Raw genomic sequence first — 23494 nt, forward strand, 5'->3', positions numbered from 1 at the left:
ATATAGGAGTGTGTATTTATACAGTAATGTGACGGCGTATACTCATTAACACACACTTTGATTGGTTATTTGTAAATTTTATAAGAGCGTCTGCGGTAAGCTTCCTGACGTCACACACGCCACAAACGACACCCAACTGACGTCATTTTTTACGTCAAAGGATGACACGCTTTTTATACGCATGCGTAAAGTACATCGCTTGGCTTTCCTCCGTTGTGTTTCTGATATTTGGTGACCTCTAGCGGCGTTTGTTGTCAACCCGGGTTGGTTAGACGTTGCCATAGAAACCATCCCGCGAGCTTTTTGTGTTTAAAATTGGATCCCAAGCAAACGACAACATGGCGAACAAAATGACCTCCGTGCCCGAATTTAAAACCTACCGCACGAGCGTGAAAATTGGAAACTGGAGGGAGGAACAGCACTTGGAAGAGGTTTGTGCTCAAATCGATATTTAGGTTTGTTTAGCTACTGTTTAGAACTCGAAGAGGATTTCACCGACGCGACGGAGAAACCAAACGAATACATCAATCTAAAGATATAAGTATCTTTTAATTTTCCTACCTCTATCACCTATGTATAGCCATTTTTTATCCATCCACCCATCATCCATATTTCTAAATCATACAACAGGTTTAATGTGTCTTTCTACTACAGCATGTGAAGAACAAGTTCTTGCGTAAACAAGAAAAGGGGGAGCTGATCGCCCAGAGAGTGGACACCCTCAGGAGCAACATCCTCAGTCCGGTACCATCATGCACTAAAATGACTAAATGAGTGATGATGATGATGGTGATGATGATGATGGATGTCAATGTGTGTCCAGGTGAAACTGAGCGTGACAACGGATGGTGCACTGCACTTTGGAGATGTTGTGATGTTGTTGAACATCGGTGACCTTGGCCAGTGTTTAACACTGGGTATCAACGCGCACATTAACCACATGACCAAGATTCCTTCTCCTGCTATTAAAAGCCCGTGTGGAGTCAGTGCAGGTAGAAGCGTTCAGCCCTGCGTGCGCACGGCATTCATTATTACCAGGTACGTGCACACACACACACACACACGCGTTGCGTCAGCGGAATCTTGTAACGTTGCTTTTATTGATGGCAGCGTTGATGGCACTCCTGAAGGAGAAACGTTGCATTATGAGCAAAGTTTTGCCCTGAAAACAACAAGTGACTTCACCGGCAGCGTAAGTGACTCTCTAATCCCCCCCAAAAAAAACTCAAACTAAAAATATTTATATTTAATATTACTACGGCAACATGAGAACAGTTGTCAATTTCTTATTTGTATGATTAAATTAAAGACGAATCTATTTCTAAATAATCTATTTCCAATATATAACTGTATTAAAGTAGTTCAATTATTCATAAGCATTTGAAAAAATATATATACCAGTATATTGTCACAACTTGCATTTTGTTGTTTTTAAATGGCCACTTTTTCCGATTTCCTTTTCAGATGTACCTAACGAGTGACGTGAAGACGTTCCGGAAGTCCGCTGTGAGGTCTCGTCTCCAGGAGGTTAACTTGGACAATAGCGAGTGCTTCCAATCCTGGTGGAAGTTGGTGCACTTTGACCCTCAGGAAAGGCTCGAGCACGAAGGTCTGCCTGTACCTGTGAGTTTCTTTAACTTGTTGGTTAAATATTTCACCTGTTTGCGATCTCAGCAATTCCTACCAGGTTGCCCTTTGTTTTCTTTCGTAGGCCAATGTCAACGTGGTCGTCTTCCACTGCAAGACCAACCAGGCTCTGGCTATCACGGAACATCTTGTCCCAGGGTATTATAATGACCTGGCCCTGATCTCTCACCTCTAAAAAATTAACACGGCCCTTGTCGTGTGCGGAATTCTAAGCCTTTTTTATTCTTTAGAGCCACCGTACTTTTTTTAATCAACATTGGCGTTCAATTATTTTAAGTGCCCATGCAATCTTTGATTCCTTCTTCTCCCTCCGGCAGCACCACGTACGGCACTGAATATGAGGTGACCGCCCATACTTTCTTGGACGGTCACAAAGCTGAAAAAGCCAATAACCACTGGATCCTGTGCACCGGTGACCCGGCCGGGGACGGCCTCCTGCTTCTCAATCGCCTGAAATCCGAGGGCAACTGCATAACGTTACCGCGGGAAAACCCAGACGATCCAACGGAGTTTCTCAGATGTAGTGTGTGTAACTATAGGGAAGACAGGTTTGATTCTTAAAAAAAAGAAAGATAATGTTTTCTATATTTGGATGCCCCCACACACAAACTCTGTCCACCAATGTCCAATGTATGTTCCCATTAGAATTTGAGAAGTTTTCTCAAACACGAGGGGTGGTCATCTATTGTGATTCCTAAAAATAACAATAATAGAAAATGTGATATGGAAACCCATGGTGAAGTATTTTTCCCACACTCTGGGAAAAAAAACATTATTACAGCTTTCGGGCCTATAATGGCTTGTTGCTGGCATGTTAGAGGAACTTATGTTCCCTTGAGTCCTGCTCGGGAAAAAAACATCTTGTCATGCCTTTAGGTTACCTGAACACTATATTGTCCAGATGTGTATATAAGTGTGTCAAAAATTGAAATGTTCCCAACATTTTTTACTGGCAATTTCGCCTGCTTATTTTTTCCTGGGGGAAAAACTGTTTTATTATGTGCGTAGTCAGATCCTTTATGGGTGTGGCCAGTTTCCAAGTATAATTGGAGATGGACAAGTGTGATAAGGAGAGGAAGCAGTAGTTTTCCAAGTCTCGAAAACTGGTGAGTCAACATATATTAAGTGTGTTTGTGCGTGTGTTTGTGTTAGCATGCAAGTCACAGGCCAGCCTGAAATATCAAAAATTGAATTTTGTTTTATTTTTCCCAAATAGTATAAATAGGTCAAATAGTCGATATAGGTCGTCACTTTATGAAGTTCAGTGAAGTTGATGTGCATTAATTTATAGCCAGCAGCCTCGCCACATCAAATATTAATAATTGTCAAAGATCTCCAAAAAATAATCCTGAGCGATTATTGGGATTGCACGCCTCGCTTGGAAATCGTGCCATAAATCGTGGATGTTTTTGGCTGCTCAATACTGACCAGTGCAAACAGTTAGGTTGGGTCCAGGAACACACATTGATTGTGATGTGGAACAGAACTATACAAAATCATAAAGCTTGCTATATTTATTTTCCCAAACTCTATCTCTTGGCAGGTGGTTAAATTTCAATGGGGTATTTATTTTTTTAAAGCTGGATGGGTCATATTAATATCTCGTGGTGTCCACCAGGGGTCAGTGTTGGAAACAGCCACGTCGTTTATTATTTAATTGCCATTAAATCATTGATTATGTATGTTCACGTTCAGTGCATTTACAGGTATTGCGCAAATGTTATTTCTGAAACATGCATAGCTGCTCGTTGGATTAATCATTAACAAACATTTTAAGTGAATGATGCGGCCTTCATAAAACCAGGAAAAAAAATAAAAACCGACCTCTGCCGAGCGAATGTCAGGTGGCCATTGTCGCATGCTTCTGACGTCGACACTGCCGTGGTGCGTAACCGGCAGGCGTGGGTTCGGAGTATTTTAGAAATTTTCCACTCGCCGTGACGGCATGCGAACGCAGCACATGAGGGCAGCTGGCCGAGGACGAACAATAGAGAGGAGGGAGTCGCGCTTTCAGGGTGGATAACCTAGTGAAGGGGGGTGCAGATGTAGAAGGAGAGGAGAGGAGAGGAGGCAGCAGCAGCAGAAGCAACAAACCTTTCTACCTCTCTCGCGTAGCGGTGAGTTGGAACGTTAAATATGTTTTAATTTGAATATCTCGCCCGATGTCTATTTTGGGGGCAGGATGTAATGTATAGGCCACAAGCGATGTATTTTAAAAGCATGTGCACGTGCACGCGAAAAATCTTGCGACCGTTAAAAATCTGATCATATTAAATGGATTGCCCCAATTCTACATCTTCTTACCCCAGGCCAAAAGAAAAAGCTTAACATCATTTGATGTCAGAAAACTACCAGTAATGGCCACAAAAATTTATGTTTCCGGACGCTTACTTAAACCTAATGATCGCCCCGGTAATTTTATCCGGGTTTTTTTATGGGCGTTTTTTTTCCCTCTTTGTCGCCATTAATTTTCGTGATAACAGTTTTTTAGACTATATATCGATAAAGTCCAATATATTGACATTATAATATATTGTTTTACTCCGACATTAACCGTCCGTTTCCTGACAATTTAAAACTCAACTGACCGCTAGTGGGCACCGACATTTATGCTTCCGTGTAATTTTCCTCCACATCAACTTTGTGTTCAATGTTGGCTCCTGTTTGTTTGCAGTGTCATGCGAGCATGGCAGTGCATGTGGGTGGACTTGTGGCTGTGATTGCCTTTTATGCCGTTATTCTGCTAACTGGCATCTTGGCCTCACGCAAATCCAAGAAAGTGGAGAAGAAATGCACGGGCCAAAAGAGCGAAGTCGCCATCGTTGGGGGGCGCAACATCAACGTCGTGATCGGAGTTTTTACCATGACAGGTAAGATTTTTCTTTCTTTTTGGTCACTAAGAAGCTATATATATATTTTTTTTCTTTCAGCGACATGGGTCGGAGGAGGTTACATTATGGGGACCGCCGAGGCTGTTTACTCCCCGACTCAAGGTCTCGTCTGGGCTTTTGGTCCTCTTGCATATGTTTTGAATTTTCTATTAGGTGAGTATCTAAAGTGGGACTCAACTGATTCAGAAAAGTTTGTTTATAATGAATGATTATTGTTAGTTTATTAAGTCAAATAAATTCATCTTATATTGCATTGTTTTTAATTGAACAGAAAAAAAATAATCTTGCATTTGACCACGTATAACCAGAAAGCACCGTGTCCTTTCATGATCCTTTACGAGAGTGTGGTGGATCACGAGGCTCAGATTTTAGGGTCATGTGACATGTTAATACCTGACGAAGGATTCAAAAAGTGTTTTTTGGATGTCGCCGGCAGCTCTTCCAAAATAGACTTGCCCCCCCCCCCCACACACACACACACACACACACACACTCCCCCCCTTAAGTCATTTGACGAAAAGGAGTTGCTCAGTGGAAAAAAAAAATCCCCAAGAACAAAACTCTCCTGCTACTTTAAGGTCAAAAAGCAGCTCATGTGAGGGACATCTGGAGAGCCTCGAATTCTTGACAGCAGTACCTGGGCTTTTTGTCAGCCACTCTGATTCGACACTTGGGAGGATCTTTCATTTTTTTTATTATTATTTATTTTAATAACCTTTCCACTTTGTCGTCAGCATTATGCTCATTTGCTCGTCAAAATGACTATTAAGAATAAGATGAAATGCGTTTGACAACCAACAAAGAGTTTTTGTGCTCTTTCTATAACCTAAAATGCCACACGATAACAACAAAGCTAATCGGATTTAAATATTATGAAAGTAGCTGTTGGGCCGAGACGTTGAAGGTCACGTAGGCGTATTTATCTCAGCAGATAAACTTGGCCTTCTCCTCCCTCAAACGCACGTGCCTTATAAAAGAGGAATCATTAACGGTGAAAAAATAAAAAAACCAAATACATTCTTTAGGATGAATGCATGTGGATTGTTTCTATGACAAAGCCCCGCCCTCTTCCCTCTGTACTGATTTTAATTGGCCTTCCTTTGTAACTTGAACCCTGTTCAAAGATTGATGAACATTTAGTCAATATTTTGCCAAGTGTGACTATGAAATAACTCCAGGCTTTTTATTAAAAAAAAAAAAAATTGTTTTCACTTTGCTATGCTTTCTGTCTTTTCAAGGAGGATTGTTTTTTGCCAAACAAATGAGGTCCAAACGCTACGTGACGATGTTGGACCCATTTCAGAACCGCTACGGCCAATTGTTCACGACAGCAATTTTAATTCCTGCTTTGATCAGTGATATTTTGTGGGTGGCCTGCATCCTTGCCGCTCTGGGTTCGTCATTTATTTTTAATGTTTTTTATTTTCCATATTCAAATATGACCGTTCAGTGTTGCTGATCTGGTGGTTTCTTCCTGTGTGTGTGTGTGTAATTTCCAGGGGCAACAATGAGCATCATCCTGGATCTCTCATCGACAATCTCCATTCTTATCTCTGCGGCCGTCTCCATCATTTATACATTTTTAGGAGGCCTCTACGCGGTGGCGTACACTGATATCATCCAATTGTTGTTCATATTTGTCAGCCTGGTGAGCCATCGAGGTTGGGCGCAAAGGTCGTGCGATTGAAGGCCTTCACTGAAGATTGACCGATTAATAAATGTTTGTTTTTGTGTTTTAGTGGCTCTGTATTCCGTTCATGATCCTCAGTCCTGTGGTGACTGACTTGGTACAAACGGCCCAACTCAACCATTCAAGCGTCCACTCGTGGATCGGAGAGGTGAAGTTTGAGGATGCAGGGAAATGGACAGATGACTTTCTTGTTTTGGTCAGATATTTTGCTTATTTGATGTTTGTGATTGTTTCTTTTGTAGGATGTCGCTGCGTGCTAACATCTGTGTAGGTCTCCACAATTTCCAGGAGCACTAAAAAAGTCCACCAGAAACATCGAGCGTAACTTCTCTGCCAGTTTTTCTTGCTCAACCCCCCCCCCCTACAGCTAACTTTGTGAATTGCGTCTCTGCACTCAAGCCTCTCAGCGAAAATGAGTAACCTGAGCTCCGAAACAGGCGTACATATATTTAGCCGGCACAGCCGCGTAAATATAGTTTGTCGGCACATGTTATATATTTAGTAACTGTAACCGTAAGTGATACACTTGTCAAACGTTGTTATTTTACAGGCTTTAGGTGGACTGGCCTACCAGTCTTTGCACCAGAGGATCCTGGCAGCGGCTTCCTCATCCAAGGCTCAGGTTACTTGCTTTGCAGCCGCTGGCGCTGCTTTCTTGATGGGAATCCCGTCGGTGATCATCGGAGCTGCGGCAGCATCCGCAGGTACGGCAAACGCGCATCTCGTTACACGGAGGCAGCGGTAACCGGACACCGCATCAGTGTTCCCTCGTACAAAGACTCAAGATGGGACAGGGGATCGCTACATTATTGCAGAAAAGGAACGAACGATCACACAAAACAAAATCTGACCCCGAGCAAGTTAAAGTTCAATATTTCAATATTGACAATATATATTTTTAATCAGGTGTTGCACAGTGTGCACAGGGAGCTTGTGTGTTTGCACAGACACTTGAAAAATAAGAGGGAACACTGAAGTAGTGCCAAAGTGACGCCTCGTAGATAATTGACCATCATTTCTTTTCCCTAAGATTGGAACCAGACCGAATACGGCCTACCGCCACCTTACGATCGCGGGGAGGCAGGGAATATCCTGCCATTGGCTCTGTGCTACATCACACCCGACTGGGTGTCCGTGTTAGGCATTGGCGCCTTAGCAGCGGCGGTGATGTCCTCCATGGACTCAACATTGCTGTCGTCAGCGTCCATGTTCACCCAAAACATATACAAGACGTCTTTGAGAAAGCAGGTGCGTGTGTGTGAGTGTGTGGGTGTTAGTTCTAGGGGATTTATTTTTTTTGTCTTCTGTAGGCATCGGATAGGGAGCTAAAGTGGGTGATCCAGATAAGTGTGCTCCTGGTGGGCCTTGCTGGAACGGGTCTGGCCTTCAACAAGAGCAGCATCCTTGCGCTCTGGCTGCTGGCTACCGACCTGCTGTACTGCGTGGTGACCCCTCAGTTGTTTTGTGTGGTGCACCTCCGAGTGGCCAATTGCTACGGCGCCATCAGCGGCTACGTGATAGCTCTGCTGCTGCGCGTGCTGAGCGGCGAGCCCGCGCTCGGCATCCCGCCTGTGCTGCTCTTCCCGGGTTGGAGGGAGCGGGATGACGTCATCACGCACTACTTTCCCTTCCGGACTCTGATTGCGTTCATTTCCCTGGCGGTTGTCGTTCTCGTATCCTGGCTGGTCGAGCTGGCCTTCGCTCGCCAGCTCATTCCTCAGTCCTGGGATGTGTTGGATGCGTTCAACAAGCAAAGGGTAGTCAAAGAAGAGTATGAAAGACCACTACAAACGTTCACCGAAGAAAAGAATTATGTTTTTAACACGGCGTTATAGGCGAACACGATATGCCAAAGCCTAATTTATGCATATTAGTGCACACATTCGTACATATTTTCTACGCTGTAGTTTCTTCTACAAACTATTGAATATTTCCGTATACGCGAGCCCGCAGTTTTGATCTGCGTATGCGTACTGAAACAAAAGAGGCTCCTCAAGACGCACATTTTCAAGTAACTGTTCAAATGTTAGCATTCCGATTTGAATGTCGGAAGCCGTATTTTATCCAAAGCCTTTTTTCCTTAACACCCATTCCTACAAACTATCCAGTTGATGGCATTGTATTCCTAATCTCTGACCTAGTTAAATGTTATTGGACCTTTTGGGACTCAGAACTGCCATTGTTCTCCCCAGACAGTTGTTTCCTACTGGCCTTTTCTACGTTTTCAGTGTTTAAATGCTAGGCTATTCATTAATAATTGTACTTTTCCAAAATAAAATAGTCACACGTTGTTGGATGCATTGCTCTTGCGTTCTGTTGTGATATTATTGAAACTGTAATGACAAGGTTGGAGCAGCAGAGGGCGATGCAAGAACATTGCAAGTTCCCTTCAACCGTATTTGAAGAGTTAAGGTCACTTCCATAGTTTTTGTTGTTCTGTATGCTGAAGACATTTGGGTTCGTCTTCAGATGTTCTGTTTGTAAATGCTTTGGGTGGTTGCCTTGTGTATGAAATGTGTTATCAAGAAATACCATGGCTTTCGGAAATTTTACTTGATAAAATATATAGTAATTACTTGTGTGACTTGAGCATTTGTTTTGCACAAATAACTAGCGTGCATGTCAAATTTACTTAAATAATTGATTCCTATGGAAAACAACGTCAAATTGACTTAAAAAAGGATTCCTATGGAAAATATTGCTTCTATTTGCACGTTTCTACTTGCAAACCAATTGTGGAGCCAGTTAAGTTCGTAAGTAGAGGTACCACTGTCGCCACACATTGTTGGATGCATTGCTCTTAGATTCTTCTCACATTTAATGAAACTGTAATGACTAGGTTAGAGCAGCAGAGGGCAATACAAAAATATTGCAAGAGTCATATACGTGCACACCAGTTATTTGTTCAAAAGAAATACTCAAGTGACAATTTCACTTCAATACTTTATATTTCAATATTTTATATATATATATATATATATATATATATATATATATATATTGAATAACTTGTGTCACTTAAGTATTTCTTTGGAACAAATAACTAGTGTGAATGTCAAATATACTTGAGAAACACCTTGTACAATTTTCTTAAAATTTCTGAGAAAAGACTGGCTCTTTCGTATGTTTGTTTACCTTGCCCTCAAGCGAGATTTTAGGTAGGGCGCAACCCCTAATATATTTTAGAGAAAAGGGTTATTCAAAAAGGAACTCATCGCAAATTGCTAGTTTAGAAACGTGTTGTGCATACCTTAATTTTTTTTTCAATTAAAGCCATGATGAATTTATAGATGCAAGTGTGAAATCTAAATTGTATGGGTAAAACGAAACGTTTTAATTCCCTTATAAATAACAAAAGAAATGCAATTACTGAAATAATGATATTCTAATTGACTGGCCGTCACCTGTGTTGGGTGTTGTGCGAATATTTTGACACGGACTCGGACAATACGTATGTACAATAAAGGGAAATGTGCTTTCGGCAGTTTGCAAACATATTTTATCAAGGCTGTGTTAGACTTATAATCATATAATTATAATTTCCGGTAGTAGGAGTGCTCGTGGTAGGTGGGTGGCGAAGAATGTGCAGGCAAACTGCATGAACTTGTTTTTTTCCAAGTGTTGTGCAACAGGATGTATCAAAGTCAAAAGTCAAAGTCTCCTTTATTGTCAATTTCTCCGCATGTGAAGACACACAAAGAGATCGAAATTACATTTCTCACTATCCCAGGGTGACAAGACAGAGTTCACAACGCACATCCACGTAAACAACACAGGAACATCGGCCCAGACAGGGAGTACCTGACGAGAACACCTCAGGGTCGGTGAGAAACGACCACGTCCTGGTGGTCGGGCTTCGCGGGGAAGACCCAACCGCCAGACAGCTGAGGCCGGACAGCTTCACTCAGCGATAACACCAAGACGGGGAGGAGGTGGCCATCGACCAATCATCACACAATGTTTTCCATGTTTGAATATTCATATTGTGTTTCTTTGTAACAGGGCAACCCGTCTGATTGATCCCCAGGTCATCTCTTTGACAGAACGAACTCGCCAAATTGTAAGGTGCGCCAGGATGTGGTTTAGGATATAGAAACTCATGTGTTAAGTGTTGATCGCAATTTGGAGTCAGATGAAAAACAAAAATCCGTAGCCTAACAACTTGCAGACAAGTTGAACGCCTGGGGGGCGAGACCCGACACACGGACTCCGACGACTCCGCATGCAAGAACAGGTTTTCATGGGTGTGTCATGATGGGAAAGAGGTTGATAAGCACCCCGCCTCCCTTTTTTAACAAGCTAGAAAGTTGATTAAAAAGTACCTAGTTGAAATGCAGTATTTGTTTTCATTGTCATTCGAGCATGGCAGTGCATGTGGGTGGACTTGTGGCTGTGATTGCCTTTTATGCCGTTATTCTGCTAACTGGCATCTTGGCCTCACGCAAATCCAAGAAAGTAGAGAAGAAATGCACGGGCCTAAAGAGCGAAGTCGCCATCGTTGGGGGGCGCAACATCAACGTCGTGATTGGAGTTTTTACAATGACAGGTAAGTTTTTTTTTTTGGGTCACTGCTATTTTTATTTATTTTTTTCTCCTTTCAGCGACATGGGTCGGAGGAGGTTACATTATGGGAACCGCCGAGGCTGTTTACTCTCCGACTCAAGGTCTCGTCTGGGCTTTTGGTCCTCTTGCATATGTTTTGACTTTTCTATTAGGTGAGTATCTAAAGTGGGACTCAAGCGATTCAGTTTATAATGAATGATTATTGGTAGTTTATTAAGACAAATAAATTCTGCTTATATTAAAAATAAATAAACTTATAGACTTATTATATATTATGAAAGTAGCTGTTGGGCTGAGACGCTGAAGGTCACGTAGGCGTATTTATCTTAGCAGATAAAATGGCTATTCTGTTGTAACTTGGTCTTCTCCTCCCTCAAACGCACGTGGCTTATAAAAGCGTAATCATTAACAGAGAAATAATAAAAAAAAAAAATTCTTTTGTTGATCTTTTCTATTATGTTGCCCCGCCCACTTCCCTCAAGCTGAATTTACTGATTTTAACTTTAATCTGTTAAAAGTTTAATAAACCAGCTCAGTGGCCTAGTGGTAGAGTGTCCTCCCTGAGACTGGAAGGTAGTGGGTTCAAACCCTGGCCGGGTCATACCAAAGACTATAAAAATGGGACCCATTGCCTCCCTGCTTGGCACTCAGCATTAAAGGTTGGAATTGGGGGGTTAGATCACCAAATGATTCCTGAGCGCGGCACTGCTGCTGCTCACTGCTCCACTTTCCCCCATGGGATGGATGAGAATCATACAGGGATGGGTTAAATGCAGAGGACAAATTTAACCACACCCAGATATGTGTGTGACGATCATTGGGACTTGAACTTTTAACATTCAGTCAATATTTTGCCAAGTTTGACTATTAAATAACTCCAGTCTCTTTATTTAAAAACAGCTAATTAGTTTTCACTTAACCATGTTTTCTGTCTTTTCAAGGAGGATTGTTATTTGCAAAACAAATGAGGTCCAAACGTTACGTGACTATGTTGGACCCATTTCAGAACCGCTACGGCCAATTTTTCACAACGGCAATTTTGATTCCTGCTTTGATCAGTGATATTTTGTGGGTGGCCTGCATCCTTGCCGCTCTGGGTTTGTCATTAACTTTTAATGGATTTTATTTTCCATATTCAAATATGACAGTTCAGTGCTGATCCGGTGGTTTCTTCGTGTGTGTGTGTGTGTGTGTGTAATTTCCAGGGGCAACAATGAGCATCATCCTGGATCTCTCATCGACAATCTCCATTCTTATCTCTGCGGCCGTCTCCATCATTTATACATTTTTAGGAGGCCTCTACGCGGTGGCGTACACTGATATCATCCAATTGTCGTTCATATTTGTCAGCCTGGTGAGCCATCGAGGTTGGGTGCAAAGGTCGTGCGATTGAAGGCCTTCACTGAAGATTGACTGACTAACAAATGTTTGATTTTGTGTCTTAGTGGCTCTGTATTCCATTCGTGATCCTCAGTCCTGCGGTGACTGACTTGGTACCAACGACCCAACTCAACCATTCAAGCGTCCCCTCGTGGATCGGGGAGGTGAAGTTTGAGGATGCAGGGAAATGGACAGATGACTTTCTTGTTTTGGTCAGATATTTTGCTTATTTGATGTTTGTGATTGTTTCTTTTGTAGGATGTCACTGCGTGCTAACATCTGTGTAGGTCTCCACAATTTCCAGGAGCACTAAAAAAGTCCACCAGAAACATCGAGCGTAACTTCTCTGCCAGTTTTTCTTGCTCAACCCCCCCCCCCCCCCCTACAGCTAACTTTGTGAATTGCGTCTCTGCACTCCGCGTAAATATAATTTGTCGGCACATGTTATGTATTTAGTAACTGTAACCGTAACTGATACGCTTGAGAAACGTTGTTATGTTACAGGCTTTAGGTGGACTGGCCTGCCAGGCTTTGCACCAGAGGATCCTGGCAGCGGCTTCCTCATCCAAGGCTCAGGTTACTTGCTTTGCAGCCGCTGGCGCTGCTTTCTTGATGGGAATCCCGTCGGTGATCATCGGAGCTGCGGCAGCATCCGCAGGTACGGCAAACGCGCATCTCGTTACACGGAGGCAGCGGTAACCGGACACCCGGTTTTAACGGGCAATCCGCATTAGTGTTCCCAAGTACAAAGACTCAAGATGGGACAGGGGATCGCTACATTATTGCGAGAGAGCGCAAAAGACGGACAGAAAAGGAATGAGCTATCACACAAAACAAAATCCGACCCCGAGCAAGTTAAAGTTCAATATTTTATTCATTTATTTAATCTGGTGTTGCACAGGGACCTTGTGTGTTTGCACAGACACTTGAAGAACAAGAGGGAACACTGATCCGCAGGTTCTCTTATCAGCCAAATTAGTGCCAAAGTGACGAGCTAATGTTTTCAAAGCACCATGGGAGTTTTCGCCTCAGAATTCAAGTTTAACTTTAAAGAAATATCATTAAGAGGCAGTTTGACTTCTCACTTTAATGTGATCATCAACACAGCCTCGTAGATAATTGACCCATCATTTCTTTTCCCTCTCTGTAAGACTGGAACCAGACAGAATACGGCCTACCGCCACCTTATGATCGCGGGGAGGCAGGGAATGTCCTGCCATTGGCTCTGTGCTACATCACACCCAACTGGGTGTCCGTGTTGGGCATTGGCGCCTTAGCAGCGGCGGTGATGTCCTCCATGGACTCATCCTTGCTGTCGTCAGCGTCCATGTTCACCCAAAACATATACAAAACGACTTTTAGAAAGCAGGTGCGTGTGTGTGTGTGAGAGTGTGTGTAGTTCTGGGATATTATTATTATTTTTCTTCTGTAGGCATCGGATAGGGAGCTTAAGTGGGTGATCCAGATAAGTGTGCTCCTGGTGGGCCTTGCTGGAACGGGTCTGGCCTTCAACAAGAGCAGCATCCTTGCGCTCTGGCTGCTGGCTACCGACCTGCTGTACTGCGTGGTGACCCCTCAGTTGTTTTGTGTGGTGCACCTCCGAGTGGCCAATTGCTACGGCGCCATCAGCGGCTACGTGATAGCTCTGCTGCTGCGCGTGCTGAGCGGCGAGCCCGCGCTCGGCATCCCGCCTGTGCTGCTCTTCCCGGGTTGGAGGGAGCGGGATGACATCATCACGCAGTACTTTCCCTTCCGGACTCTGATTGCGTTCATTTCCCTGGCGGCTGTCGTTCTCGTATCCTGGCTGGTCGAGCTGGCCTTCGCTCGCCAGCTCATTCCTCAGTCCTGGGATGTGTTGGATGCGTTCAACAAGCAAAGGGTAGTCAAAGAAGAGTATGAAAAACCACTACAAAGGTTCAACGAAGAAAAGAATTATGTTTTTAACACGGCGTTATAGGCGAACACGATATGCCAAAGCCTAATTTATGCATATTAGTGCACACATTCGTACATATTTTCTACGCTGTAGTTTCTTCTACAAACTATTGAATATTGCCGTATACGCGAGCCCGCAGTTTTGATCTGCGTACGCGTACTGAAACAAAAGAGGCTCCCCAAGACGCACATTTTCAAGTAACTGTTCAAATGTTAGCATTCCGATGTAAATGTCGGAAGCCGTATTTTATCCAAAGGCTTTTTTCCTTAACACCCATTCCTACAAACTATCCAGTTGATGGCATTGTATTCCTAATCTCTGACCTAGTTAAATGCTATTGGACCTTTTGGGACTCAGAACTGCCATTGTTCTCCCCAGACAGTTATTTCCTCCTGGCCTTTTCTACGTTTTCAGTGTTTAAATGCTAGGCTATTCATTAATAATTGTACTTTCCCAAAATAAAATAGTCACACATTTTTGGATGCATTGCTCTTGCGTTCTGTTGTGTGATATTATTGAAACTGTAATGACAAGGTTGGAGCAGCAGAGGGCGATACAAGCACATCGCAAGTTCCCTTCAACCGTATTTGAAGAGTTAAGGTCACTTCCATAGTTTCTGTTGTTCTGTATGCTGAAGACATTTGGGTTCGTCTTCAGATGTTCTGTTTGTAAATGCTTTGGGTGGTTGCCTTGTGTATGAAATGTGTTATATCAAGAAATGCCATGCCTTTCGGAAATTTTACTTGATAAAATATATAATAATTACTTGTGTGACTTGAACATTTGTTTTGCACAAATAACTGTCGTCACACATTGTTGGATGCATTGCTCTTACATTCTTCTGAGACATTTAATGAAACTGTAATGACTAGGTTAGAGCAGCAGAGGGCACTACAAGAATATTGCAAGATAAGAAATAAAATATATATAAAATATGTGTATATATATATACACATATAAATTTATATAATATATACATATACGTATGTTGAATAACTTGTGTCACTTAAGTATTTCTTTTGAACAAATAACTAGTGTGAATGTCAAATACATACAATTTACAAGATGGCGGCGCGTGCACACGCAGTGGTCACTCTCTGTCCCGTTCGGTGTTTTGTGAGTGTTCGTCTCGTGTGATACGTCTCGCTACTAGTGCGGCGGGCATGTTCTGCTCAACATCGGCGGAAGTGGGTTTTATGGCGTTCTGGACTTTGGTGCGGAGAGATTAAGGGCGCTCGGACTGCTTCGTCATGGAGCGACGCCGGACTGGCCTGCTCTTCCTCCCCCGGTTGGACTGCGTCGTGAGCTCGGACTGCTCCGTCCTGGAGCATTGTTGGGATGCGTCGGCAGCGGGTCTGCGAGGCAGCGGAAGAGGGGCCAGCGCGGAGACGTCGGGCCAGGCTTGCGGCCAACCCAGCACGCCCGGCCGTGCCTTCCGTTCTCTTGGCGTACGTTTGTTCGCGGGACGACAAGATGGGTTGCGTTCGCCTGATAGGATCCACGAACCGGACAGTGCGTGCCTGCTGTGTGCTCGTGTTCACAGTGGCCTGGTTGACTGTCATCTTTCCGGACTCTGCTGTGCATCGTGAGCGGCTAGCGTGCTATCTCTCTTATTGTTCATCTTCTTGTTTTATTTTTCCTGTGTTGTTTACTTGTATGTGCGTTGTGAACTCTGTCTTGTCACCCTGGGATAGTGAGAAACGTAATTTCGATCTCTGTGTCATGCGGAGGAATTGACAATAAAGGAGACTTTGACTTTGAAATGTACTTGAGAAACACCTTGTACAATTTTCTTAAAATTTCTGAGAGAAAGAAAAGACTGTCTCTTTCGTATGTTTGGATGCCTCGGGTACATAACCATTTATGTTTACCTTGCCTTCAAGCGAGATTTTAGGTAGGGCGCACACGCTAATATATTTTAGAGAAAAGGGTTATTCAAAAAGGAACTCATCGCAAATTGCTAGTTTAGAAACGTGTTGTGCATACCTTAATTTTTTTTTTTTCAATTAAAGCCATGATGAATTTATAGCTGCAAGTGTGAAATCTAAATTGTATGGGTAAAAAGTAACGTTTTAATTCCCTTATGAAAATAACAAAAGAAATGCAATTACTGAAATACTGATATTCTAATTGACTGGCCGTCACCTATATAGGGTGTTGTGCGAATATTTTGACACGGACTCGGACAATACGTATGTACAATAAAGGGAAATGTGCTTTCGGCAGTTTGCAAACATATTTTATCAAGGCTGTGTTAGACTTATAATCATATCATTATAATTTCCAGTGGTAGGTGGGTGGCGAAGAATGTGCAGGCAAACTGCATGAACTTGTTTTTTTCCAAGTGTTGTGCAACAGGATGTATCAAAGTCAAAAAGTCAAAAGTCAAAGTCTCCTTTATTGTCAATTCCTCCGCATGTCAAGACACACAAAGAGATCGAAATTACGTTTCTCACTATCCCAGGGTGACAAGACAGAGTTCACAACGCACATCCACGTAAACAACACAGGAACATCGGCCCAGAGAGGGAGTACCTGACGAGAACACCTCAGGGTCGGTGAGAAATGAGAATAACACCACGTCCTGGTGGTCGGGCTTCGCAGGGAAGACCCAACCGCCAGACAGCTGAGGCCGGACAGCTTCGCTCAGCGATAACACCTAGACGGGGAGGAGGTGGCCATCGACCAATCATCACACAATGTTTTCCATGTTTGAATATTCATATTGTGTTTCTTTGTAACAGGGCAACCCATCTGATTGATCTACTGGTCTTCTCTTGGACAGAACGAACCCGCAAAATTGTCAGGTGCGCCAGGGTGTGGTTTAGGATATAGAAACTCATGTGTTAAGTGTTGATTTGGAGTCGGATGAATAACAAAAATCCGTAGTCAAACAACTTGCAAATACGTTGAACGCCTGGGGGGGCGAGACCCGACACACGGCCTCAGACGACTCCACATGCACGAACAGGTTTTCATGGGTGTGTCATTATGGTAATGAGTTTGTTAAGCACCCCGCCCCCTTTTTTTTAACAAGCAAGAAAGTTGATTAATACGTACCAAGTTGAAATGCAATATTTGTTTGCAGTGTCATGCGAGCATGGCAGTGCATGTGGGTGGACTTGTGGCTGTGATTGCCTTTTATGCCGTTATTCTGCTAACTGGCATCTTGGCCTCATGCAAATCCAAAAAAGTGGAGAAGAAATGCACGGGCCAAAAGAGCGAAGTCGCCATCGTTGGGGGGCGCAACATCAACGTCGTGATTGGAGTTTTTACCATGACAGGTAAGTTTTTTTTTTTTTTGGGTCACTGCTATTTTTATTTATTTTTTTCTCCTTTCAGCGACATGGGTCGGAGGAGGTTACATTATGGGAACCGCCGAGGCTGTTTACTCTCCGACTCAAGGTCTCGTCTGGGCTTTTGGTCCTCTTGCATATGTTTTGAATTTTCTATTAGGTGAGTATCTAAAGTGGGACTCAACTGATTCAGAAACGTTTGTTTATAATGAATGATTATTGTTAGTTTAGTAAGTCAAATAAATTCTACTCATATTGCATCGTTTTTAATCTAACGGAAAAAAATAATCTTGCATTTGATCACGTATAATCAGAAAGCACCGTGTCCTTTCATGATCCTTTACTGTGTGGTGGATCACGGGGCTCAGATTTTAGGGTCATGTGACGTGTTACTACCTGATGAATGATTCAAAAAGTGTTTTGTGGATGTCACCGGTAGCTCTTCCAAAATAGACACTCCCCCCTTAAGTCATTTGACCATCCTAATGAACAGCTCGGAGTCGCTCAGTGGAAACCAAATCCCCAAGAACAAAACTCTTCTGCTACTTTAAGGTCAAAAAGCAGCTCATGTGAGGGACATCCGGAGAGCCCCGAATTCTCGACAGCAGTACCTAGGCTTTTTGTCAACCACTCTGATTCGACACGTGGAGGATCTTTCATTTTTTTTATTATCTTTTTTTTTAATAACTTTTCCACTTCGACGTCAGCATTATGCTCATTTGCTCGTCAAAATGACTTTTAAGAATAAGATGAAATGCGTTTGACAACCAACAAAGAGTTTTTGAGTTATAGTTTTTGTTTTGTAAATATTATGAAAGTAGCCGTTGGGCTGAGACGTTGAAGGTCACGTAGGCGTATTTATCTTAGCAGATAAAATGGCTGTTCTGTTATAACTTGGCCTTCTCCTACCTCAAACGCACGTGGCTTATAAAAGCGTAATCATTAACAGAGAAATAATAATAAAAAAAAACCAATACATTCTTTTGTTGATCATTTCTATTATGAAGCCCCGCCCCCTTTTCTCAAGCTGAATTTATTGATTTTAATTGGCTTTCGTTTGTAACTTGAACTCTGTTAAAAGGTTAATGAACATTCAGTCAATATTTTGCCAAGTTTGACTATTGAATAACTCCAGGCTGTTTATTTAAAACGAGCAATTTAGTTCTCACTAAACTATGTTTTCTGTCTCCTCAAGGAGGATTGTTATTTGCAAAACAAATGAGGTCCAAACGTTACGTGACTATGTTGGACCCATTTCAGAACCGCTACGGCCAATTTTTCACGACAGCAATTTTGATTCCTGCTTTGATCAGTGATATTTTGTGGACGGCCTGCATCCTTGCCGCTCTGGGTTTGTCATTAACTTTTAATGGATTTTATCTTCCATATTCAAATATGGCAGTTCAGTGTTGCTGATCTGGTGGTTTCTTCCTGTGTGTGTGTGTGTGTAATTTCCAGGGGCAACAATGAGCATCATCCTGGATCTCTCATCGACAATCTCCATTCTTATCTCTGCGGCCGTCTCCATCATTTATACATTTTTAGGAGGCCTCTACGCGGTGGCGTACACTGATATCATCCAATTGTCGTTCATATTTGTCAGCCTGGTGAGCCATCGAGGTTGGACGCAAAGGTCGTGCGATTAAAGGCGTTCACTGAAGATTGACTGACTAACAAATGTTTGATTTTTTATTTTAGTGGCTCTGTATTCCATTCGTGATCCTCAGTCCTGCGGTGACTGACTTGGTTCCAACGACCCAACTCAACCATTCAAGCGTCCACTCGTGGATCGGGGAGGTGAAGTTTGAGGATGCAGGGAAATGGACAGATGACTTTCTCATTTTGGTCAGATATTTTGCGTGCTTGTGTTGGTCTCCACAATGTACTAGGAGCACTAAAAAAGTCCATTAGAAACATCGAGCGTAACTTCTCTGCCAGTTTTTCTTGCTCAACCCCCCCCACAGCTAACTTTGTGAATTGCGTCTCTGCACTCAAGCCTCTCAGCGAAAATGAGTAACCTGAGCTCCAAAACAGGCGTATATATAGCCACATAAATATATTTTGTCGGCACATGTTATGTATTTAGTAACTGTTACGCTTGACAAACGTTATGTTACAGGCTTTAGGTGGACTGGCCTACCAGGCTTTACACCAGAGAATCCTGGCAGCGGCTTCCTCATCCAAGGCTCAGGTTACCTGCTTTGCAGCCGCTGGCGCTGCTTTCTTGATGGGAATCCCGTCGGTGATCATCGGAGCTGCGGCAGCATCCGCAGGTACGGCAAACGCGCATCTCGTAAAACGGAGGCAGCGGTAACCGGACACCGCATCAGTGTTCCCTCGTACAAAGACTCAAGATGGGACAGGGGATCGCTACAGAAAAGGAAGGAACGATCACACAAAACAAAATCCGACCCCGAGCAAGTTAAAGTTCAATATTTCAATATTCAATATTGACAATATTCTATTTATTTTTTTAATCAGCTGTTGCACAGTGTGCACAGGGAGCTTGTGTGTTTGCACAGACACTTGAAAAGTAAGAGGGAACACTGAAGTACACAAATTAGTGCCAAAGTGACGCCTCGTAGATAATTGACCATCATTTCTTTTCCCTAAGATTGGAACCAGACAGAATACGGCCTACCGCCACCTTATGATCGCGGGGAGGCAGGGAATGTCCTGCCATTGGCTCTGTGCTACATCACACCCAACTGGGTGTCCGTGTTGGGCATTGGCGCCTTAGCAGCGGCGGTGATGTCCTCCGTGGACTCATCCTTGTTGTCGTCAGCGTCCATGTTCACCCAAAACATATACAAGACGACTTTGAGAAAGCAGGTGCGTGTGTGTGTGTGAGTGTGTGTAGTTCTGGGTAATTATTATTTTTTTTCTTCTGTAGGCATCGGATAGGGAGCTTAAGTGGGTGATCCGGATAAGTGTGGTCCTGGTGGGCTTTGCTGGAACGGGTCTGGCCTTCAACAAGAGCAGCATCCTTGCGCTCTGGGTGCTGGCTGCCGACCTGCTCTACTGCGTCGTGACCCCCCAGTTGTTTTGTGTGGTGCACCTCCGAGTGGCCAATTGCTACGGCGCCATCAGCGGCTACGTGATAGCTCTGCTGCTGCGCGGGCTGAGCGGCGAGCCCGCCCTCGGCATCTCTACTGTGCTGCTCTTCCCGGGTTGGAGGGAACGGGATGGCGTCATCACACAGTACTTTCCTTTCCGGACTCTGATTGCGTTCCTTTCCCTGGCGGCTGTCGTTCTCGTATCCTGGCTGGTCGAGCTGGCCTTCGCTCGCCAGCTCATTCCTCAGTCCTGGGATGTATTCAATGCGTTTAACAAGAAATTTGAGGCAGAAGAGAAGGAGATGGCATCAACAATTTCTAATGAGGAAAAGAAGTATGTTTTTAATACAGCTTTATAGGCTCACACTATTCTGCTCCTATACTTGAACACAAACATCAACATCTTTGTAATGACGCAGTACGTCCAGTAGAGGGCGACAGTAGACCATACAAAGAATGTAAGTTTTAAACGAGTGAAATTATTTTAGTGGTCCCCAACCTTTTTAGCACCACGGACCGGATTACTGTCAGACAATATTTTGACGGACGGTTTGATTACGTCACACTTTTCTAGAAAATCAGAATCAAATGTCGAAAGCCAAATAAGCACAGACTGCACATTGTTCGTTGAAGTTTTAATTGCAAAAATCGACTTTTCACAACTCAGCAATCAAGACTGCATGTTTAAATAAAAAAACGAAGATGTTAATGTATTAAAATAAAACACGTGACACGTTGCTCTATTTAAAGCATAAATATATTTATTCAAAATTTTAAATGTGGCATTTTTATTATTGTCGTCTCCATGTCATATTTCGCTTGAAGCTCATAATGCAAGAGCAGGACAAAGAGCGCACTAGCCAGGGAATCCATCCCTGCCGAGTCCAGAATCCACTCCGCGTTTTCCAGCCGGCCACCTTATCCGGAGCACTATGCGTGTGTGAGTGTGTGCAAGAGAAGCCGACTCTTGTTTACAGCAGAGATTCCACGGAAGACCCACTAACACACACGCACACTCTCACCGTGGGATTTTAGCAGCTGCAACGTGGACTCGTTTCCCCTTCTCTCGACGACGAAAGAAAAAAAAAAAGACGTCGGGAGTGGAAGAAGACGCGTGCGTACCCACGCGTTCAGCCCCATATTCTGCTCTTGCGTGGCACATTTTCCACGAGCCCACCCTTAAACCTCCACTGGCGCGATTACGACGGGCACAAAACACCGGCGCTTCTCTGCTCGCTTGGCTTCCAAGCGTCAAGACATCTACCAGGCTGGCTTTTCATTCATTTTTTGAATAACCCCACGCAGCCACCACCCTTCTTTTTCTTCCTGGGTGCATATCCCCCCTTTTTACTCCAGTGTCCACGCGAGAGGCTTTCACGCCTACTGATGATGAGGATGAGGGGGATGAGGATCGAATTTAAGTGCTGATATATTGTGGAGAGAACCCCATTCTGAGGCCTTGTTGTTGTTATTGGAAGAAGACATGGAGACTGAAGACGGGGATTACCATCATCGTGTTGCTGCTCCCATAGCAGTCAGTGCACTTTGGAGGAAATAATACTACTTTGCATTTTTTACCTATTTTTTTAAATTTGATTTATTTCTAATCTAAATCCTAGTGTACGACCCAGCCATTTGAACTGCATTTGTCGCTACCAAGTCGTTCCGGAGCTTTATTATACAAACAAAATCTCATTGGATTTATTTGTATTATTGTGATTTTTTTTTTTTTTTTTTTTTAATGAAATAAGGAACATGAAAGCTGACAAACTACTAATGAGCAGCAGCACTGTCTTGTTTTGGGCTGTGTTGACGACCCTTTCCACCTTATGCATATGGACTTCAAATGGCGAGAGTAAGTATTTTCCACCCTGCATATATTTTTTAATTTGTATCTTCTTTCCAATTTAACATCAGTGAGTAAACACGAGTTATTGAGAAAACACCTTTTTTTTCTAAAAGCGAACATCTTCGTAAAATTTAACATATTTAATTTAATATAAACATACTACATTGAAAGATATTATTAATAATATTATTTTATTATTATAATTATAATACGTAATTGGAAAAACGTGAAACGCTGGCGTTGTGGTACGTTCATGTCCCCGCGCAATCGTGGTAAAATTGTGCTTCACTGTGCGCAAGGTCGCATGTATTTCACTAATGGTATGTTACTATTATCTTCATGATCATAAGAATGTTTATAATTGTTATTATTTGAAATAATCACCGCAATAAGACACATGTTACATTGCTCTCGCACGGAGACGCCATTGATGACTCTGCAGCGAGGAGCTGAAGGTTACTACCAGGACCATGTGGCCATTTTGCTGCGTTCAGTCAGTGACACACATCTGCTCTCCTCCGAGTCACACATCGACTAGATAATTTTTATGAGCAGAATCAGCCCTTCATCAACACGAGATAGCATTTAATGTCAAGAAAATGGCTATTCTTATCTCCAAATTGATCCTACTGAAGTGCCTCATTTCCTTTTAAGTGAAAATTCAACATCCACTTAAATAATTGACCCACATTTCATCCCCCACTTCCAGTTAAAGACACATTCGGGAAAATAACCCTCCCGAGTCTCCATGTTGCTGCATTGACCGTCAATCTTGCAATTCGGATTTAGACCACTGCTTGGTCGATGATGTGTTGAGCAGTTATTGTAAAATACGTGGTAAAGAAATTGCTAGAAATGAAGATGGTGTATTTATGCTCCACAGTCTCCATGTTGCTGCAACAGCCCTTAGTCACCTCATCCAGGAGCCTTATTATGTGCCCTGTGATTGGCTGGTTGATTGGTTTAATCCGCATTTTTTGTTTTTATGGCAGTATTACAACCCACAGTGTCCACTTTGCTGCAGGCGCCCTCAGACAAAAATCGTTCTCCATAACTCCACGGTGGTGAAAAATATATTGACAAGGGTTTGTTTGACTTTATTTTCCCCTTCGGCTCCTTTTATTATAACGCACATTCCGGTGAAATTGAATTAATCACCCTTTCAAGTCCAACCGCCGTCAACTTT

At 43.1% G+C, this 23494-nt stretch overlaps 5 protein-coding genes across 8 annotated transcripts in view; all 5 read left to right on the plus strand.

The window, feature by feature from the left end:
* Positions 1 to 191: 191 nt before the first annotated feature.
* On the plus strand, positions 192 to 2603 carry cfap161 (cilia and flagella associated protein 161). The gene is made up of 7 exons (XM_088378370.1): positions 192 to 431; positions 655 to 744; positions 824 to 1038; positions 1111 to 1192; positions 1465 to 1623; positions 1712 to 1785; positions 1965 to 2603. The coding sequence occupies exons 1-7, from the start codon at positions 339 to 341 to the stop codon at positions 2206 to 2208; spliced, it is 957 nt and encodes a 318-aa protein (XP_088234496.1). The 5' UTR covers positions 192 to 338; the 3' UTR covers positions 2209 to 2603.
* An 888-nt stretch (positions 2604 to 3491) lies between these two features.
* On the plus strand, positions 3492 to 8803 carry LOC148396909 (high-affinity choline transporter 1-like). The gene is made up of 9 exons (XM_088378358.1): positions 3492 to 3764; positions 4322 to 4517; positions 4578 to 4691; positions 5777 to 5932; positions 6038 to 6186; positions 6278 to 6424; positions 6779 to 6932; positions 7259 to 7476; positions 7539 to 8803. Exons 2-9 carry the CDS (start codon positions 4334 to 4336, stop codon positions 8061 to 8063), a joined length of 1647 nt encoding a protein of 548 aa, XP_088234484.1. The 5' UTR covers positions 3492 to 3764; positions 4322 to 4333; the 3' UTR covers positions 8064 to 8803.
* Positions 8804 to 10234: 1431 nt separating this feature from the next.
* LOC148396910 (high-affinity choline transporter 1-like) lies at positions 10235 to 14584 on the plus strand. Its single transcript, XM_088378359.1, has 8 exons — positions 10235 to 10774; positions 10830 to 10943; positions 11733 to 11888; positions 11997 to 12145; positions 12237 to 12383; positions 12676 to 12829; positions 13323 to 13540; positions 13604 to 14584. Exons 1-8 carry the CDS (start codon positions 10591 to 10593, stop codon positions 14126 to 14128), a joined length of 1647 nt encoding a protein of 548 aa, XP_088234485.1. The 5' UTR covers positions 10235 to 10590; the 3' UTR covers positions 14129 to 14584.
* Positions 14585 to 15113: 529 nt separating this feature from the next.
* Positions 15114 to 20828, plus strand: LOC148396911 (high affinity choline transporter 1-like). Of its 4 annotated transcripts, XM_088378361.1 has the most exons (11): positions 15116 to 15692; positions 16572 to 16781; positions 16852 to 16914; positions 17196 to 17391; positions 17450 to 17563; positions 18599 to 18754; positions 18862 to 19010; positions 19102 to 19248; positions 19523 to 19676; positions 20018 to 20235; positions 20297 to 20828. In XM_088378361.1, the coding sequence occupies exons 4-11, from the start codon at positions 17208 to 17210 to the stop codon at positions 20816 to 20818; spliced, it is 1644 nt and encodes a 547-aa protein (XP_088234487.1). In that variant the 5' UTR covers positions 15116 to 15692; positions 16572 to 16781; positions 16852 to 16914; positions 17196 to 17207; the 3' UTR covers positions 20819 to 20828. The 4 variants fall into 4 exon arrangements, with proteins under 4 accessions (XP_088234490.1, XP_088234487.1, XP_088234488.1 ...); XM_088378364.1 differs by having other exon boundaries at positions 15114 to 15692; positions 16572 to 16914; positions 19102 to 19200; XM_088378362.1 differs by lacking the exon at positions 16572 to 16781.
* Positions 20829 to 21363: 535 nt separating this feature from the next.
* The window catches only part of LOC148396912 (insulin-like growth factor 1 receptor), a 49650-nt gene continuing 47519 nt past the window's right edge, over positions 21364 to 23494 (plus strand). Inside the window, exon 1 of the mRNA XM_088378354.1 lies at positions 21364 to 22314. Within this exon, the coding sequence (XP_088234480.1) occupies positions 22215 to 22314 (100 nt within the window). The 5' untranslated portion in view covers positions 21364 to 22214. The remainder of the gene's footprint in view (positions 22315 to 23494) is intronic.

Source organism: Syngnathus floridae, chromosome 6 (assembly GCF_059516105.1).
Source record: "Syngnathus floridae isolate MCC-2025c chromosome 6, RoL_Sflo_1.0, whole genome shotgun sequence".
Classification (NCBI taxonomy): Eukaryota; Metazoa; Chordata; class Actinopteri; order Syngnathiformes; family Syngnathidae; genus Syngnathus; species Syngnathus floridae.

Bases quoted from the DNA above. Each gene is read 5' to 3' on its own strand.
- cfap161 (XM_088378370.1), top strand. From the start codon at position 339: ATGGCGAACAAAATGACCTCCGTGCCCGAATTTAAAACCTACCGCACG. The intron at 432-654 runs GTTTGTGCTCAA...TTTCTACTACAG, and splicing joins AGGAACAGCACTTGGAAGAG to CATGTGAAGAACAAGTTCTT. The intron at 1,193-1,464 runs GTAAGTGACTCT...TTTCCTTTTCAG, and splicing joins CAAGTGACTTCACCGGCAGC to ATGTACCTAACGAGTGACGT.
- LOC148396909 (XM_088378358.1), top strand. From the start codon at position 4,334: ATGGCAGTGCATGTGGGTGGACTTGTGGCTGTGATTGCCTTTTATGCC. The intron at 5,933-6,037 runs GTTCGTCATTTA...TGTAATTTCCAG, and splicing joins CTGCATCCTTGCCGCTCTGG to GGGCAACAATGAGCATCATC. The intron at 6,933-7,258 runs GTACGGCAAACG...CTTTTCCCTAAG, and splicing joins AGCTGCGGCAGCATCCGCAG to ATTGGAACCAGACCGAATAC.
- LOC148396910 (XM_088378359.1), top strand. From the start codon at position 10,591: ATGGCAGTGCATGTGGGTGGACTTGTGGCTGTGATTGCCTTTTATGCC. The intron at 10,775-10,829 runs GTAAGTTTTTTT...TTCTCCTTTCAG, and splicing joins TGGAGTTTTTACAATGACAG to CGACATGGGTCGGAGGAGGT. The intron at 12,146-12,236 runs GTGAGCCATCGA...TTTGTGTCTTAG, and splicing joins CGTTCATATTTGTCAGCCTG to TGGCTCTGTATTCCATTCGT.
- LOC148396911 (XM_088378361.1), top strand. From the start codon at position 17,208: ATGGCAGTGCATGTGGGTGGACTTGTGGCTGTGATTGCCTTTTATGCC. The intron at 17,564-18,598 runs GTGAGTATCTAA...TGTCTCCTCAAG, and splicing joins TGTTTTGAATTTTCTATTAG to GAGGATTGTTATTTGCAAAA. The intron at 20,236-20,296 runs GTGCGTGTGTGT...TTTCTTCTGTAG, and splicing joins AGACGACTTTGAGAAAGCAG to GCATCGGATAGGGAGCTTAA.